At 35.1% G+C, this 15,362-nt stretch overlaps 1 protein-coding gene across 20 annotated transcripts in view; it reads left to right on the top strand.

The window, feature by feature from the left end:
• Positions 1-15,362, top strand: part of pex5la (peroxisomal biogenesis factor 5-like a) — a 139,268-nt gene that overhangs the window by 49,740 nt on the left and 74,166 nt on the right. For 14 of the 20 annotated variants that reach the window (XR_012407988.1, XR_012407990.1, XR_012407987.1 and 11 more), the window contains one exon: positions 14,480-14,584. The exons of the other annotated variants lie outside the window; for them this stretch is intronic. Coding sequence is in view for 8 of the 14 variants with exons in the window: in XM_073954186.1 (XP_073810287.1) it covers positions 14,480-14,584 (105 nt within the window). In the remaining 6 variants the exon portion in view is untranslated. The remainder of the gene's footprint in view (positions 1-14,479; positions 14,585-15,362) is intronic. 20 annotated transcript variants of the gene reach the window in all.

Here is a 15,362-nt window from a genome sequence, read left to right as displayed (position 1 = left end):
TTAATTGGCTGACATGTACTGCTCTCAACTCTGTCAGATGTCGAAGGTGCTTTTGTGCACCTTAAAGTGCTCAGCTGGGGCTCTCTGAGTTTAGAATTAGCATTTAACATGTCACCAAAGAACAAAGGAAAATTAAGAAAAAAGGCTTTTACACGAAATCTGACCTTTAAATTGTTCTTCCATGGCTTTGCAAGTGGCAATGGTGTCTGTGCTGTAGTAGAGAGTTGCTCATTACTAAGATTACTAGAGCTATACAGTAAAACTGTAGTCCAAAGAGACTCGTGGAATGGACAATGATGCCACATAATAAGAGCTCTGTGAGTCACATACAGGAGAATGGCTGTAGGCAGTTGGGAGAACTCTTTACCGTCCACAACAAACGTCAGCACAAGGACATCTAGATGCCCGCTGATTACAGGAACTCAGTCTCTTCCTCCAGCAAGGAAACTCATGTGAATGTGAACTGCAACGTCTGATGGTCAGATCTTGAATGTTGCATGTCATGTAAATACTTCAGATGTCTGACAACAGATCAGGTTTACATTAGGCTAAATTGAATAGATCTGTCTAATATGATGGCAATTCTGTTTCAGCCTTTTATTACGCTATTAAAACAACACTGACTTTTGATTAGACGAATATAGAAAAGAGAATTCTATTTTGACATGTAAGTGAAATGTTTTCTATCGAATGACTATTCAGTATATGAATAGCCTTTGAGTCAAGCATACAATACAATTTGTCCAAAATAGATGATTCATAAAAAAATAAACAAATAAATCCATGCATCCTATGGGGCCACTTACACAGATTGTATCTAAGGCTATGTCCACACATGCATGAGTATTTTTTATACAGAGTTTTCCCATCTTCAATTATAAAAAATCATTGTCCACATGAGAATGTCAAAATAGACTATGATGCATGTTAAGGGCATGCCAAACCAACAGGCAGCAATAGAAGCCGTCTAATGTGTGTGAAATTAAAGGTGCTGTATGTAATTTTTAGACTCTTCTAAAGAAAAAAAAAACATAATATGTTTGTAGATATTTAAGAAACATGCCAAGTCAGTTGGCATGACATGAAGTCAGTTATTCTGGTTTTAAAAAGTGTTTTTCGAATGCATTCTCTTTTTTAAGCTTCCCAATGCCACTTTAGCCAATTATATTTCAGCACCCCGGGTTGCCTTAATGGAAAATCACATATCTCATTCATTCATTCAGAAAGGCTCTCAAAGCATGTGTCTGTGACCGAAATGCGACCTCCAGAGGACAGTAGCAGATTCTGAAATGAGATGCAGATTCAGAATTCCACATGAGGTGGTCATTAATTCAAATCAAATCCCTTTTATTGTCACATCATCAGCAGCATGTGTGCTATGATGAGTAAAAAGCTTAGGTGCTGGCTCCAGACAGTACAAAATAAAGACAGTGCAGATAAAAATGACTGTGCAAAATACAGACGGTGTTAAAAAATATTAAAATAAAATAAAAAAACAGGACATTGTAAAATTGACAGCGATATGTACAATGAAATGGTATCCACATAGTTGTAGGCAGTATTGTTTCAAGTATGGATTGGTTAAAGTGCAGTGCATGCTACATATTGATGGTGTGCAGTGATGGGTATGGAAGAGTCTTTGTGTGGTGTCTTAAGTGTTCATCAGCCTGATGGTCTGAAGAAAGAAACTTTCCTTCAGTTGGCTAGTGTGTGACCGAATGCTGGGGAACCGTCTGCCTGAGGGTAGCAGAGAGAAAATTCTATGGCTTGTTGGCTGCAGTCGCTGATGATTCTTTTGGCTTTCCTCATGCACCGCCTGGTATAGATGTCCTGGAGGGAGGGAAGCTCACCTCCTACTACGCGCCCAGCAGTTCGCACAATCCTATGTAGGCCTTTGCCATTGCTGCTGGTGCTGTTTCCATACCAGGTGGTGATACAGCCAGACAGGATGCTCTCCACAATGCAGGTGTAGAACGAGCGGAGGATGTAGGGGCTCATTCCAAACATCCTGAGACGCCCGAGGAAGAAGAGGCGTTGTGTCTTCCTCAGCACTGCGTCTGTGTGAGCAGTCCATGTCAAATCCTCAGCGATGTGTACTCCAAGAAACTTGAAAGTGCTGACTCCCCGCACTGGTGTCCTGTTGATGGTGATGGGGGTGTGTTCTCTCTTTTCTCACCGGAAATCCACCACCAGCTCCTTGGTTTTGCTGATGTTGAGTGAGAGGTGGTTTTCCTCACACCACTGCGTCAAAGTGTGCACCTCCACTTTGTTGACCGTCTTATCACTATCGGTGATTAGGCCCACCACCGTTGTGTCATCAGTAAATTTAACGATGACGTTGAAGCTGTGTTTGGCTGTACAGTCATGTGTGTACAGGGAGTGTGTACCCAGATCCTGGAGCTTCACCACCAGCTTGGCAGGCACTATGGTGTTGAATGCTGAGCTGTAGTCCACAAACCGCATTCTCACATTTGTGTTTTTGTTTTCTAGGTGAGATAGAGGAGTGTGTAAGGTGAAAGCAATTGCATCATCAGTGGACCGGTTATTCCTGTATTCAAATTGCAGAGGGTCAGTGTGAGTGGGCAGTACAGAGCAGATGTGCCTTTTAATCTTGTTGGTTCTCAATCTGGCAACCTGCGCTTGCGTTTGTTTTCATTTAGGAATGCAATGCTTAGTTCAACCACTGGGTATCAAACTTACATACTGCACCTTTTAAGTATTTGCAGGAGCACATTCAATTAAAAAAACAGTGGTGGGTTACCATCTAGCAGTGAACGACACTAAATACATGCAAAATTTGCCTCAATCGCACCTTTGTCGTTTGATGTCACCCCACTGTGATGCCAGTCAGAAAGGATAAAACAGAGCCCATTTTAACATCATGAGGCAAAAATTCCAACCTTAGTGTCCACACAACCACCCTGTTCCCAAAGTTTCTGAAAATCTTTCCACTTTTAAAAGTTTTCAGAAAGTGTCACTTTTAGTAACCCGATAATACATTTCTGTTTAAAAAAAACAGCCAAACCACATAAAAAACTGCGGTATTGAAAATGTTTATGTAGAAAGGTCTTTCCGCCTCCCTACTAAATAGCACATGCCTAGAATAGTACGAACAGCCCGTCTAAATGCATAGTGTTCATTAAAAATTAGATAAAAATACATAAAATTCTTACTTTGGTGATCTCCACAGTGCATCATGGCTGTTTTTATATCTTATGAGATCACAGAGTAATTCTACTTTAAATGTAATTGTTAGTGCTGCAACTGGTGTTAAAAGGAAAAAAAAACTTTTTGGTTGATATAATGTAAGTCTGGATGTTGGAAATTCGATAAGCCGTTTCCGATAGTGTTAGAGATTGAATTAGTTACTTAACCAATTTATTAATTTCACATATTCATACAGTGGCCTAGAGCAGTGGTTCCCAACCGTTTTTGCCTGAGACCCCTTTTTCCCACAGAAAATATTGTAAGGCCCACCTCAACATTTAATGATATCATTGCTCGTATAAGTTTGCAGTAAGGATGACAAAAAAGGGTCAATTTAAAAAAAAAAACATTTCAAACAAACTGTATGTTTATTACAATACCTAGATATGTTTATGCACAAATAATAGCCTAATGTAAAATATAAAGCCATTTGTAGCTTAAAAACATAAGCCTTTGGCCTTTAAATTGCCCCTATATTAGTTGCCAATTAGTTACCATTTTTTTAAAAAAAGTTTCTTGTCAGTAGCTGGGACGTCCCTCATCTCATTTCAGGTGTGTGTCAATTATTTTGCCTTGCGCTCAAAAAATGCTCTGGGCTTGTCGCATTATTGGGTATGAGTCTTCTGCAAAGGTCTTACTAATTTAGACGGCCTCATGAATTTGTTAGCAGGAATTTTGGTGCAGATAAATAATATAAATAATATATAAAATAATAATGCAAATAGTACAGATAAGCAAAAATGTGTCTGGGGACCTTGTAAAGTGGCGAACCTAACTGCTTTATATTTAGAGTAGCTCTTCGGTTCAAAAGTCGATTTCTTGTAGCTTGTATATTTTTAACGCTAATAATATGCACCATACGGCCAGGATATTGAAATAAAAAATGGTTTGCACATTTTGCAGCTTGTGTCTGTGTTTGCATATATTGTGTGATGCCAGCCTGATCTCACTAGGAAATGTAAGTATTTTGCGTTTTGTCAGTTTAGTGTCTAATTCGTACAAATTCGTATAAGTTGAGTCATATGAGAATGTACGATTTTAAAAAGGAGGCGCGACACCTAACCCCACCCCTAACCCTAATCGTCATTGGGTGAAGAGCAAATCGTACTAAATTGTACAAATTAGATCACACGAATACATACGAATAAGCCACTAAATTAAAAAGTTACGAATTGCCGTGAGATTGCGTTGGTGTTGCACATGTGCTGTCAAATTAATGTCACTCTGTTTTTTGAGAACCTAATTAGTTAAGCTATAAAACATTGACCTCCATCCAAAGCTGCTGTTGAGATTCTGTTCTATAATGTAATGATAATGAAATAAGGCTCTCCTTAGATTGATTTGTGTCTAAATCAATGAAACCAATTTCCCATTATCATCTCTAAAACTTGTAGTGTACTTTCCAGGTTTACTAACTTATATCTGCCTGTAGTATCTCTATAAGTGAGCTCTCAGTCTGTATAAAGTTGGTCAGAAATTATCCCAGATTAGCAAAAGAACGCATTCCATTTCTGTTTAGTCCCTGAAACGCTCTAATTAGATCAGCAGCACAAAGTGCTCCCAGCACAGGGGGAAAATTAAAATCATTAAATGAGCGGGAGTTCGCAGCATATTTAGGGCATTATTCTGTGTGCTGCATGACGTACTGCTGCAGCTGCAAATTGGCATAAATGACCAGCTTGAAGAATTGTTTATATTTATGAAACGTGACATGCAATCTCTCACAGCGTTTCCTTTTAATACCCTTTGTTGGAGGCAGCTGTGACTGTAGAGCCAAGTGGATTGGCATGTTGGGGTCAGAGGGTTGGATCAGGACACACTGGGTAATATAAACGCACCTCAGAGAGTGTCAAGGCAGTTTCAGCTCTGTTAGGTGATTGGAACGTGTGCTGATACATCAGTCTTGAACATTTAAAGGTGTCAGACAGTTATAAAATATGGCTATGCATCAGATTCACGATCTTCAAGCTGCACTGAAGAGGAATTACTTTTGAAAGGTTTTGCTCAGCGTTGGTCTAGTCATGCAAGGCAACAGCTATAATTCCTATTTAAAAATAAATATTGTATGAAAATTAATAATATTTGCTTAGTTTATATTGCATGTCTTTTTCACCAAGAAGGTTCATACAAATACTAATAAGATCAGGGCCTGATTAATATGTGTGTGGACTTTTACGATGTGGTCACATGTTGATTGGTCAGTTTGTATGTCTCAGTATTTGGTCACATGGTCAAGAAAGATACAAAATAGTTGGGAAACTTTACTCTGGTCTCTTTTCCAATACTGATCTTTTCCTGCTGTGCTCCTCTCTTGCTCTGGAGCAGGGGTCACCAACCCTGTTCCTGGAGAGCTACCTTCCTGCAGAATTCAGTCCCAACCCTGATCGAACACACCTGAACCAATTAATAGCACCTAAAGCAGCACTTGATAATTACAAACAGATAGGGCTGGGCGATTTAGCAAAAAAAAAAATCTAGGTTTTTTGTAAAGTTTGATCGATTCACGATTTCGATTTTGATTTTTTTTTTATTGTGTTACTAGTCTTCTCAAAACATTACAACAACATGACTGAAGTAACATTCTCTTAAAAAGTAACTTGAAAAACCATCTGGTTAAGCAACATTGTATTTTTGGCCATGTCATACAAAAATCGGTCAAGGTGTAAATAAATGTAAAACAAATTCACGAGTTAAATAGCGTTGCTGAAGATTTGAATAAGAAACATTTGTGTAAATATTGCACTTGCAGGAATACAGAGGTATTTTTGCAAGTTTTGCTAATGCTATTTTCATTTATTCCCCCTTTTAAATACTGATCATTTGATGAGCTTTGCTTCACTCTCTGTGTTATGCTGCCTGATCTGTCTGGTTTTCAACTAGGTCGGCTAAATGACGTCATGGGGGCGGGTACTTTCATTTTGACTGCTACAGTCCCTCACCTCTGCTCGTGTTCAAACCAAAAGATCAGCGCGGTTTTTCACATGGCAGGCTTTTACGTCCTTCATACATGTTGAGATCGAGTTTATCGACTTGATGAGGGAATGTCTTGACAATTCACACAGACGTGCAACAAGAAAATCCTACATGACTTCACGCTTTAACAGGCAGTCAAGCAGGTCGCACACTAGAAACGCCGCGACACGGCGCGCACATGATAGTTTAAAATATCACACACCAGACGCGCACATTCGCATGATATTTAACATGAAACTAATCAGATGGCGCTCTGTGGGCTGGCTGGAATGAGAACTGCTTCGTGAATCGTGGCTGGGCGGCGTCGGTGTGTGTACAGAAACCTGTTTAGAATTCTAAAATCCATGGCGTGGTGCTGTGCGGCACGTCACCGAGTGGCGCTTCTGGTGTGCTTCCTGCTTCATACAGAGAGTGAACCAAAACGCATTGGTGCCATTATAATGTATTAAATATATATATTTTTTAAAAATTGCGATTTCTCGATTTGATTCAAAATTAAATCTTCTTAAAACGTAAATTCGAATTAATCAAAAAATCTGAAAAATCGCCCAGCCCTACAAACAAGTGTGTTTGGTCAGGGTTGCAACTGAAATGTGCAGGAAGGTAGCTCTCCAGGAACAGGGTTGGTGACCCCTGCTCTGGAGTCTATCTTCTCTGAATCTACTGCTATCAGGCTCTCTTTGGGGCCTACACTGTAAAAAATGAGTTCCACACAATTCATTCATGTTGTCCCAACACAAATTGATTTAGTTAACTTAACACTTTTAACAAATTGATGTGGATTAAACATAAAAAAATTAAGTTGTCCCTATACAATCTCAAGAATTGTGTTGTTCCAGCTCATTTTAATTAAATAGTTTAAACAAGTAAAAAATATATATTTATATAACTTTCTGTTCTTTGTCTGTCTCTCCCTCTCACTCAGATAACTTTATTTTACATTTAAGCTGAGTACAATTAATATCATATGTTTTTATCATTTCATGTTTTATCATTTTATACAGTTAATTTGTAACTAATTTAGTTGTAATGACTATTGTCATTAAATTATTTAATTTTCAAGTATTTTTGAATTACTTTTGATTTAATATCAACACTTAATTGTTCCATATTGCAATACAATACAATCCAAAAATAGCAACACTCTCCCACATTTTTAGGTATTAATGCCCTTACTTACATTTTTGTAATAAGATTGTAGAATAGTTTGACTAGAAATGTAAAGTTTTTCACCATCATACTAATAATCTTTTAGTCATTTGGCAGAAATAGGTTGAACCGCTGTAATTAAATCCATTACAATAGTGCAATAGTTAATTATTAATTCAATATTAAATTACTAAGTATGTTCTCAATAGTGTTTTCTTTAAAAGTAACCAAGTTGCACTTTTTAAAAGATTGCAATATATTACTTTTAAAAATAAATTCCTGATGTTTTTTTGTAAGCCAGAGTAACTGAGTAACCCATTAAGTTACTTTCAAAAAAGAAACTGAAGAATATAATATATAACTTTTGAAAGAGTAAATTGCAGTAAAACACTGGTTTTCATGAATTTTCTATTCAGATATAACTCAAAGAAGGAAACCATATTTGGTCCCACTTTATATTAAGTGGCCTTAACTAATATGTACTTACACAGGAATTAATAGTTTGTTACAATGTACTTATTGTGTAAATACACGTATTTACTGTGTACTTATACTTGATTAAATACATGTATGTAATTACATTTATAATTAACTTTTGTAATTACATTTGTAAATACACTGTTGACCATCCCTTATACCTTAACCCACCCTTAAACCTACCAATGCCACCAAACCTGTCCATAACCAAACCTCTATCCGAACTCAAAATCACCACAAGTGTTCTCAAATACATTATAAACACACTAAGTACATTGTATTTATTTTTTGATCTAAGTACAAAGTAGTTAAGGACACTTAATATAAAGTGGGACCCCATATTTGAATTACAATTATACATAATTCATTTTTATATAAATAAATAATTTAATAAAGTTTTTAAATTATGTAAATAATGTATAATTAAACATTATACATTATCATGAAGCTTTTATCCAATGTGACTAAATATAAAGAGTAGACGTATAGAAACATTCAATCCAATTTGCTAATTTAGGTGTTCAAAATAATCCTTTATACAATTTATAACAAATTCTCTTAACAACAGTCAAACCTTTTTTATTGTTACCTTAACATTAGGCATTGTATGTTCTCATTCTTTATTAAACTTGGTTCATGATCATTTAGAAACAAACTATAGTTTATGTAATTAAATATGCATTAATTGATGTTAAATGTATAAATTAACATCAACCAAATTGTAAACACTTTATTTTAAAGTGTCCTTTTTACACATCTAATATGTTACACACCTTTATCTTAATTACACAGTAAGTTATTAATATAATGTTAATAAATATTAAACAAATACCTTTGTGCATAATTAAACTGTATCAAGTCACCGGTATATAAGTAATAATTCAAACGATATTCTTGTTTAATGTAAGTTTGCAAATCATCACATCATCACTTTGATTAACTTGACTTAATGTGTTATCAATTTATTTATTTGATGTATTTATTTTATAAATCAAGTTTATTGGGTGTTAAAAAGGTTTTAAATCCCAGTGAGGACGTCTCCAAACATGTGTCTCTTCGTTTTACAGCCACAGTTTATTTTTGTTACAGGGCCTTCTTAACGGTCCCTGTTTGTATGGACATGTAATATTAGGTGCAGCCCTGTGTTTTGTTCAGACATAATAGCTATTGGTCCTGAGTCTAGATGATTCTCAAATTGTGTCCAGTCAAATCAATTCAACATGAATGTGCTTTTTGAAGCCGAGGGCAGATCTGGTAAATGGACAGAGCCCTGCCAGGAGCCCAACGAGAGATGCATCAAACAGCCATGCATTATCCACACACTCCTGTTATGTAATCCACAGACTATAAGGAGCAAACACCAGCTCCGGACGAGTTCACCAGGTTGTGCCCTACTCAGATTTTTGACAAGAGATTGCCTTTTATATTTAGATGCTGTAATTGAATTGAAGTAGAGTTTATTTTTAGATCATTCATATTTATTTCATGACCATAATGTAAGAACACACTTCTCAGAATGATCTAATACGCCTAAATCTGCAAAATGGAGCAAAACAGCATTAAGCTGCTTACAACATGCAACATCATTAACTTTTTTTTAGTCTCAAAACTTGTGCCGGAAAAATGAAATGCCTCCTGCTGTGGAGGATTACCGGTTGTTGCAGAATTTCCAACTGACAGTCTTTCTAAGGAATCAACTGAAATTCAGATTTTTCCTAATTGCAGCTTGATAAGCAAATTAAAATAATAGATTAAACGTCAAAATTGTGAGGGAATGATACAGTAAGTAAGAATAGCTTACAGAATATTGCAGCAATTTAGAAAGGTGATGCATTTTGTGTGCAGATATAATTTTACATATAAAAGGTAGCAAATTAACTGAGTGCTGATAATTGCAAATAAATAATATAGTAGGATCAAAGTGTTACGAGGCAGTATAAGGTGTATTTTTACTCACCAATGAATCTATTAGTTCAGCACCACTGATAGCAGCTGATACCAGACACTTGTGAGATTATTTACACAGAAAGCTGTGGCAATAGCAGCATAACATTCATAACCTGTTTATTTCCATAACTCATTGACACACCTGCCTCCCAAATAATGACTTCAAACACCTGTAGTAGTTTTCAAAAACCTTTTTTTTCTGTCACCTGAGTTCAATGCAATGCAGGATTGATAGTTTTAAAATGTTTCAGACACAGTGGTTTCAATGTTTCAGTGATGCATTGCATTGATTAAAGTGTCAGAAAAGACATTTATGATGTTATAAAAGTTTTTTAAACATTTTGAATGCTCTATATATCAAAGAATTCCCAATATATGTATATATATATATATATATATATATATATATATATATATATATATATATATATATATATATATATATATATATATATATATATATATATATATATATATATATATATAATTATGCAACAGATTTGTTGTAAATGTGCTCACCCTGAGTTTTTTTAAAGGCATCAAGTTAAATAAAAAAATTATAATAAATTACATATGTACAATTACCTTAACAGATAAATGTGCATGCAGCTTATTTGTTCCTACAACCAATGTATAACTCAACTGAACAGTTTCACAACTGAACTGATTACAAAGAGACACCAACAGTTTAATTCCCATAATTAAATATTAAGTCACATTTTGCAATAAGGTTTTATTAATAATGGTATTTACTAACATGAATAAAGAATGTACTGTTAAGGATTTTTGTAAATTAGACAGTATTTAACTGTAAAATGAACTGTGTTTTACTGTAGAAAATTTATGCAGTATGTTACTGTATTTTAAAGTTGCATTGTAAAAGATTACAGTAAAGATATACATACAACTCTGTAAAAAATGTGCTGTAAATGTAAATACAGTACTTCTGTAATTGATTTACAGTAAGTTACTGGCAAACTGCTGTCAGTAAGTTACTGTAAATTCTACTGGAAAATGTTAATTAGTTTATTTGACAGACTGGCACAAATATGCAGACATCTCCATTTTCACGAGTTTCTGAGTTCTCTTAGCCTTCCGATCGAGTTCGCTCTTCCAAAGTAATCTGGAAATACTTCAGTGCTGCTAATACATTGTAAAAGGATGTCCTGCTTATTCAAATTACTTGATTAAACTAATTAAATTTAAACTCATCAGCAATGGATGATTATGTCATTAACAAGGAAAACAGTTTAATATAGTCTTCCCTGAAACTGTGATTTTTTTACTGTCATTTTATTTAGACTAGATTTTATTTTATTTAACAAACTAGTTAATTTTTTGGCACTCAAGCATATAGCGGACTTGTTTTGAAGCACTTCACCTCTGTTATTTGTTGTTCTTGTTTATCTAGTAGATAACAGATCATCAAAAAATACATTAAAGTTATATACAAATTATATACAAATTATACCAAACGATTCCTAGAGATGGGTTGCGGCTGGAAGGGCATCCGCTGCGTAAAAATATGCTGGATAAGTTGGCGGTTAATTCCGCTGTGGCAACCCTGGGTTAATAAAGGGACTAAGCCGACAAGAAAATTAATAAATGTATGAATACCAAACAAAATTTGCTTCAAAATTACAAATAATATTTTTGTTTGTGCCCGTCCACTACTCAACTCTGCGGTCTTGATTTGTTCTGCTCTGTAGAAAATGAGGATTTCATTAATGCTTGACTGTAATTGTTGTATCACAAACCTCTATCATTTGCTTTTTTTTACTTACAGCAAGTTCAGACAAATTTCAGAGTGTTTAATAAACAACCCTGTGCAGAACCCTGGGCAGAAAAATGTACATTTAGATTTAAAAGAAAATATATTTATATTAAAAAGAAATACACGTTTGATCCTACCAATGCCATAACAAATGCCCTTAAATAGTGTAGCCTAGTTATCAGCAAGCATCAAAGTTCACTGACATTGAAATACGATTTTAAAAAAAAAACATTGAAATTAATAAGATAAGAAATATTGTTATAGAAAAATTTGGGACTGCTTTGGGTTATAGCGATTGTCGTAGACATCACAGGATGACTGATCGCGAAGGAACATGTAGTCTGGCACATTTGTCACTCATGACAAGTCAAGATTTTGTCAAGACAAAATCATTTTAAAACTGACAATAAAAATTGTTTGATCTGACTGGGGCTTAAGGAATCAATTAACGAACACATTTTCCCCATTAACTAATGATAAAGAATAATAAATTGAATAAAATGAATAAAAACTGAAATACATGTATTGCTTTTTGTTTGTTTGTATTAGTAAATAGATGAACTACCACTATGGAACCTTATCTTCCAAACCTGTCTGCTAGACACTTAAATGGATTATTATGTAAAAATAATAATATAAATAAATAAACTATGATTATTTACTGTAGATAAAAAGCAAAAGTTTAAATGTTAAACCATGGTCAACAGAAAGCAAAAGACAAGGACAAAGAAGACAAAAACAAGTAGAAAAGACTTTTTACATTTTTAATCAAAGAACACTCACGCTTTATTTCAGTCTAGTAAGAAGCAGAAGTTTGTCAGCAGACAGTGTCTTGGTCTTCATTAATAGCATTAAGGTCTCTGGAGAGTCGTTTCTTGGGTCACGTCTACACAATGCCACTAGACCAGTAAGACACAATCACAGGCTGGAGTGAATGAATTGAGCACTTCTCGTTTTAAGAATGACGACAGAGCGATTCAGAGAGAGAGATTACTTTTCTTATCTCTAATGGCAGAGCCATGCTAGATTGGACAGTCAGGGAATACATTTGTTGAGAAAAAAAAAACAGATGACTGGAAAGTTTTAAGCTGTAAATTGGTTGAGTTCTTTTTTTTTTAGTGGAACAAGATTTTGCAAAGATGCAGTATTTCATCTTTATGAAATCTCAGGCTGATGTCACATTTCAAAACTAGAGAGTGGAGTAGAGCTGTGTTTAAGTGTTTTAAAAACAATTTCATATGGACAGATCATCAGATTCATTAGCCATGAATGAGATGTAAGCAATAAATGTTTCTCTACTGATTATGTGATTATGAGGTAGACCATATCAGCTGTTCACATGAAATATAAATAAGTATAATTACCTTTATTGAATTCCAAACCCATCCTGTATTATTCATTAATTATAATTATAATATATTTATTCATTTATCATTTTTGCTAGTTTGACACCCTTGGTGAAAAGCATCAAAGCAACTTTATAAAGCCCTAAAAAGTTTGATTATGATTTGCAGGCCTTATGGATGGAAAAAAAGCTATAGAATGGTTTGTTTTGTATGTTGTGTGAGTATATGAGCAATATGACATGAGTAGCAGTCTAAGTGGTCCACAGGCCGAGTGCCTTAGTGTTCCACCAGTGATGATATACAGCTATATCGCACTGCTATGAGTGGGAAATTGCATTTATACAACACTTCGACAGCATAATAGTATTTATAAGAGTTACTTTTTCTGTTTGTTTCTAATAAGTCTCGTATTTTCATTACTGCAGTTTAGTGCAGTAAAAAGAAAGAAAGAATAAAAGCCTGCATGTGTTTAGCGTTTTTCGCAAACACAACAGTAATCTGGTAGTGTTAGTTCTGCTTTGGCTTTTTAGGAGTTCATTTTTGTGATCCGCCAATTGCAACAGAGAAATACTAGGAAATCTCTCAAGACTGATGGCATTTCTTACCGTTCAGCCTTATAATCTTAAAATGTGAGCAAAATAACCTGTTTGTCATCACTTTAGACATTACGTTAGAGAATCATTCAAATACTAGCTCTAAAGCGAGGTTGGTGAAGTAGCAACGGTTTCTGCTGTTCTGACGTCAGCTGCAGATTTGTTTGAATGGTGAAAGAAAGTAGTTCCTCATACAAAAGGGTTTTTTGACTCTGTGTTTGATTTTCTTTTTTATATACATGATAATGCCATAGAACTGTTGTATAAATGTAATATCACAGTCGTAGCAGTGCGATGTGACTGTATTTTGTCACATCAAAATACAGGCCACTAACATGTTATTTACAAACCACAAAACAAATACAAAAGTTTTGTTTGCAGTCCATGGTTTGTTTGTTTGAAGGTGAAATAGAGTATTATAAAAACTTTATCTGTCAAGACAAAACCATGCTTGTTGGTTAAAACAGTAAAGAAATGAAAGCTTTAAAGATTGTAGATTTAGTGGCCTTTTGGAAAAAAAATTATCAGATAGAAGTATGGACTAATAGAAAGGACAGTTAGAAAAATAGACTACATTGGTTGTCTGTTGGCCGTCAAGTGGAGTTTTTCTTTAACCTGTTATCTAACAGGACCGTGGAGCAATAGGATGCAGTTTTTCCCAAGGGAGGCAGTGTTTAAATCCTCCAGAAATGGACTTCTCGGACTGGTCATACGTCTCTGTCACTTAGATAACAGCCGACCACTGATGACAGCCACACTATCACTCACATGACTACTGTGATACAAAACTCCATCAGACACACAAAAAACACATACTGACCCTCCATACGTCTGTTGTCATGTGTGGTTTTAGGCAGTGTTTAATTTTGCTGTGTGTCGTTGACGCTCAGTGTAAACATATCAATCTTTTAGCATATACATCTATGAGCCTTTAGTCACCGTAGGACCAATAATTTTTGGAATATGTAAATGTTCTGTCCTGACACAAGTCATTGTTGATTTCACTGTTGTAGGGGAAAGACTCTAGGGCTGCAGATAAGACCGTTGCCATGGTCCTGAAGGAGATTCCCAATAAGGCGTCCTCTGAAGGCAAACCCCTCCTCACGGTGACAAACAAGGTGGGCAGAACGACTGCAGCGGCGTGACAGAGGACATGCTGATGAGAACCAATGGCAAGGCTTTGACCATCACATGTCTGAGCTCTATCTTTTAGCCTAAAGATAGAACTAAAGAACAACAGAAAGAATCTGTGTGTCTTTGCTGTCATAAATGTCTGACTGACATCACAACAGCTCACACAGGCTTTTTCCATTTCATTCAGAGCAGTGTAAAATTGAGCTTTTAACACTGGGTGAGGGTTGTCACAGGCAATACAATGGGGACAAAAGAAATGGCTGCTTTAGGCACACACATGGATTTAAGCCATAGCTCTGTGTTTAGTAATGGAGCAGAATTTTACACAACAGATACCATATTAGAAGCAAAACATATTTTTCTCAGGTTTATGAATTTAGCATTATTTTGCATTTATTTTCAATAAATATATAACAGTATAAGATCGGTTTACCAATGATTAATGCCATTAACTACTGGTTAAAAAATGAGCACTGTTAAATGTAAAATTTTAGTATTGCATTTTGTAATGTTTTCATGTGTAAATTCACTTCACTTTTACTTCATTTAGTGTTTTAAATGGTTCTAAATGTTCTTTATTGAAAATGCCCTCTGTTTTATCTTATAAAATGCAAGATAACACTTTATTTTGTTGGTCCATTTGAATATTAGTAGATTTGTCTGCTTAATATCTGTTGATACTGCTCCTACAACAGACGTTTAATTGACTATAAGAACCCTAACCCTAACCCCAATCTAACAGTCTACTTTTAATCCTATGAG

Source organism: Danio rerio, chromosome 6, assembly GCF_049306965.1.
Source record: "Danio rerio strain Tuebingen ecotype United States chromosome 6, GRCz12tu, whole genome shotgun sequence".
Lineage (NCBI taxonomy): Eukaryota > Metazoa > Chordata > Actinopteri > Cypriniformes > Danionidae > Danio > Danio rerio.
Note: the sequence above shows the minus strand (reverse complement) of the source record. Positions and strands in the feature narration are given on the sequence as shown.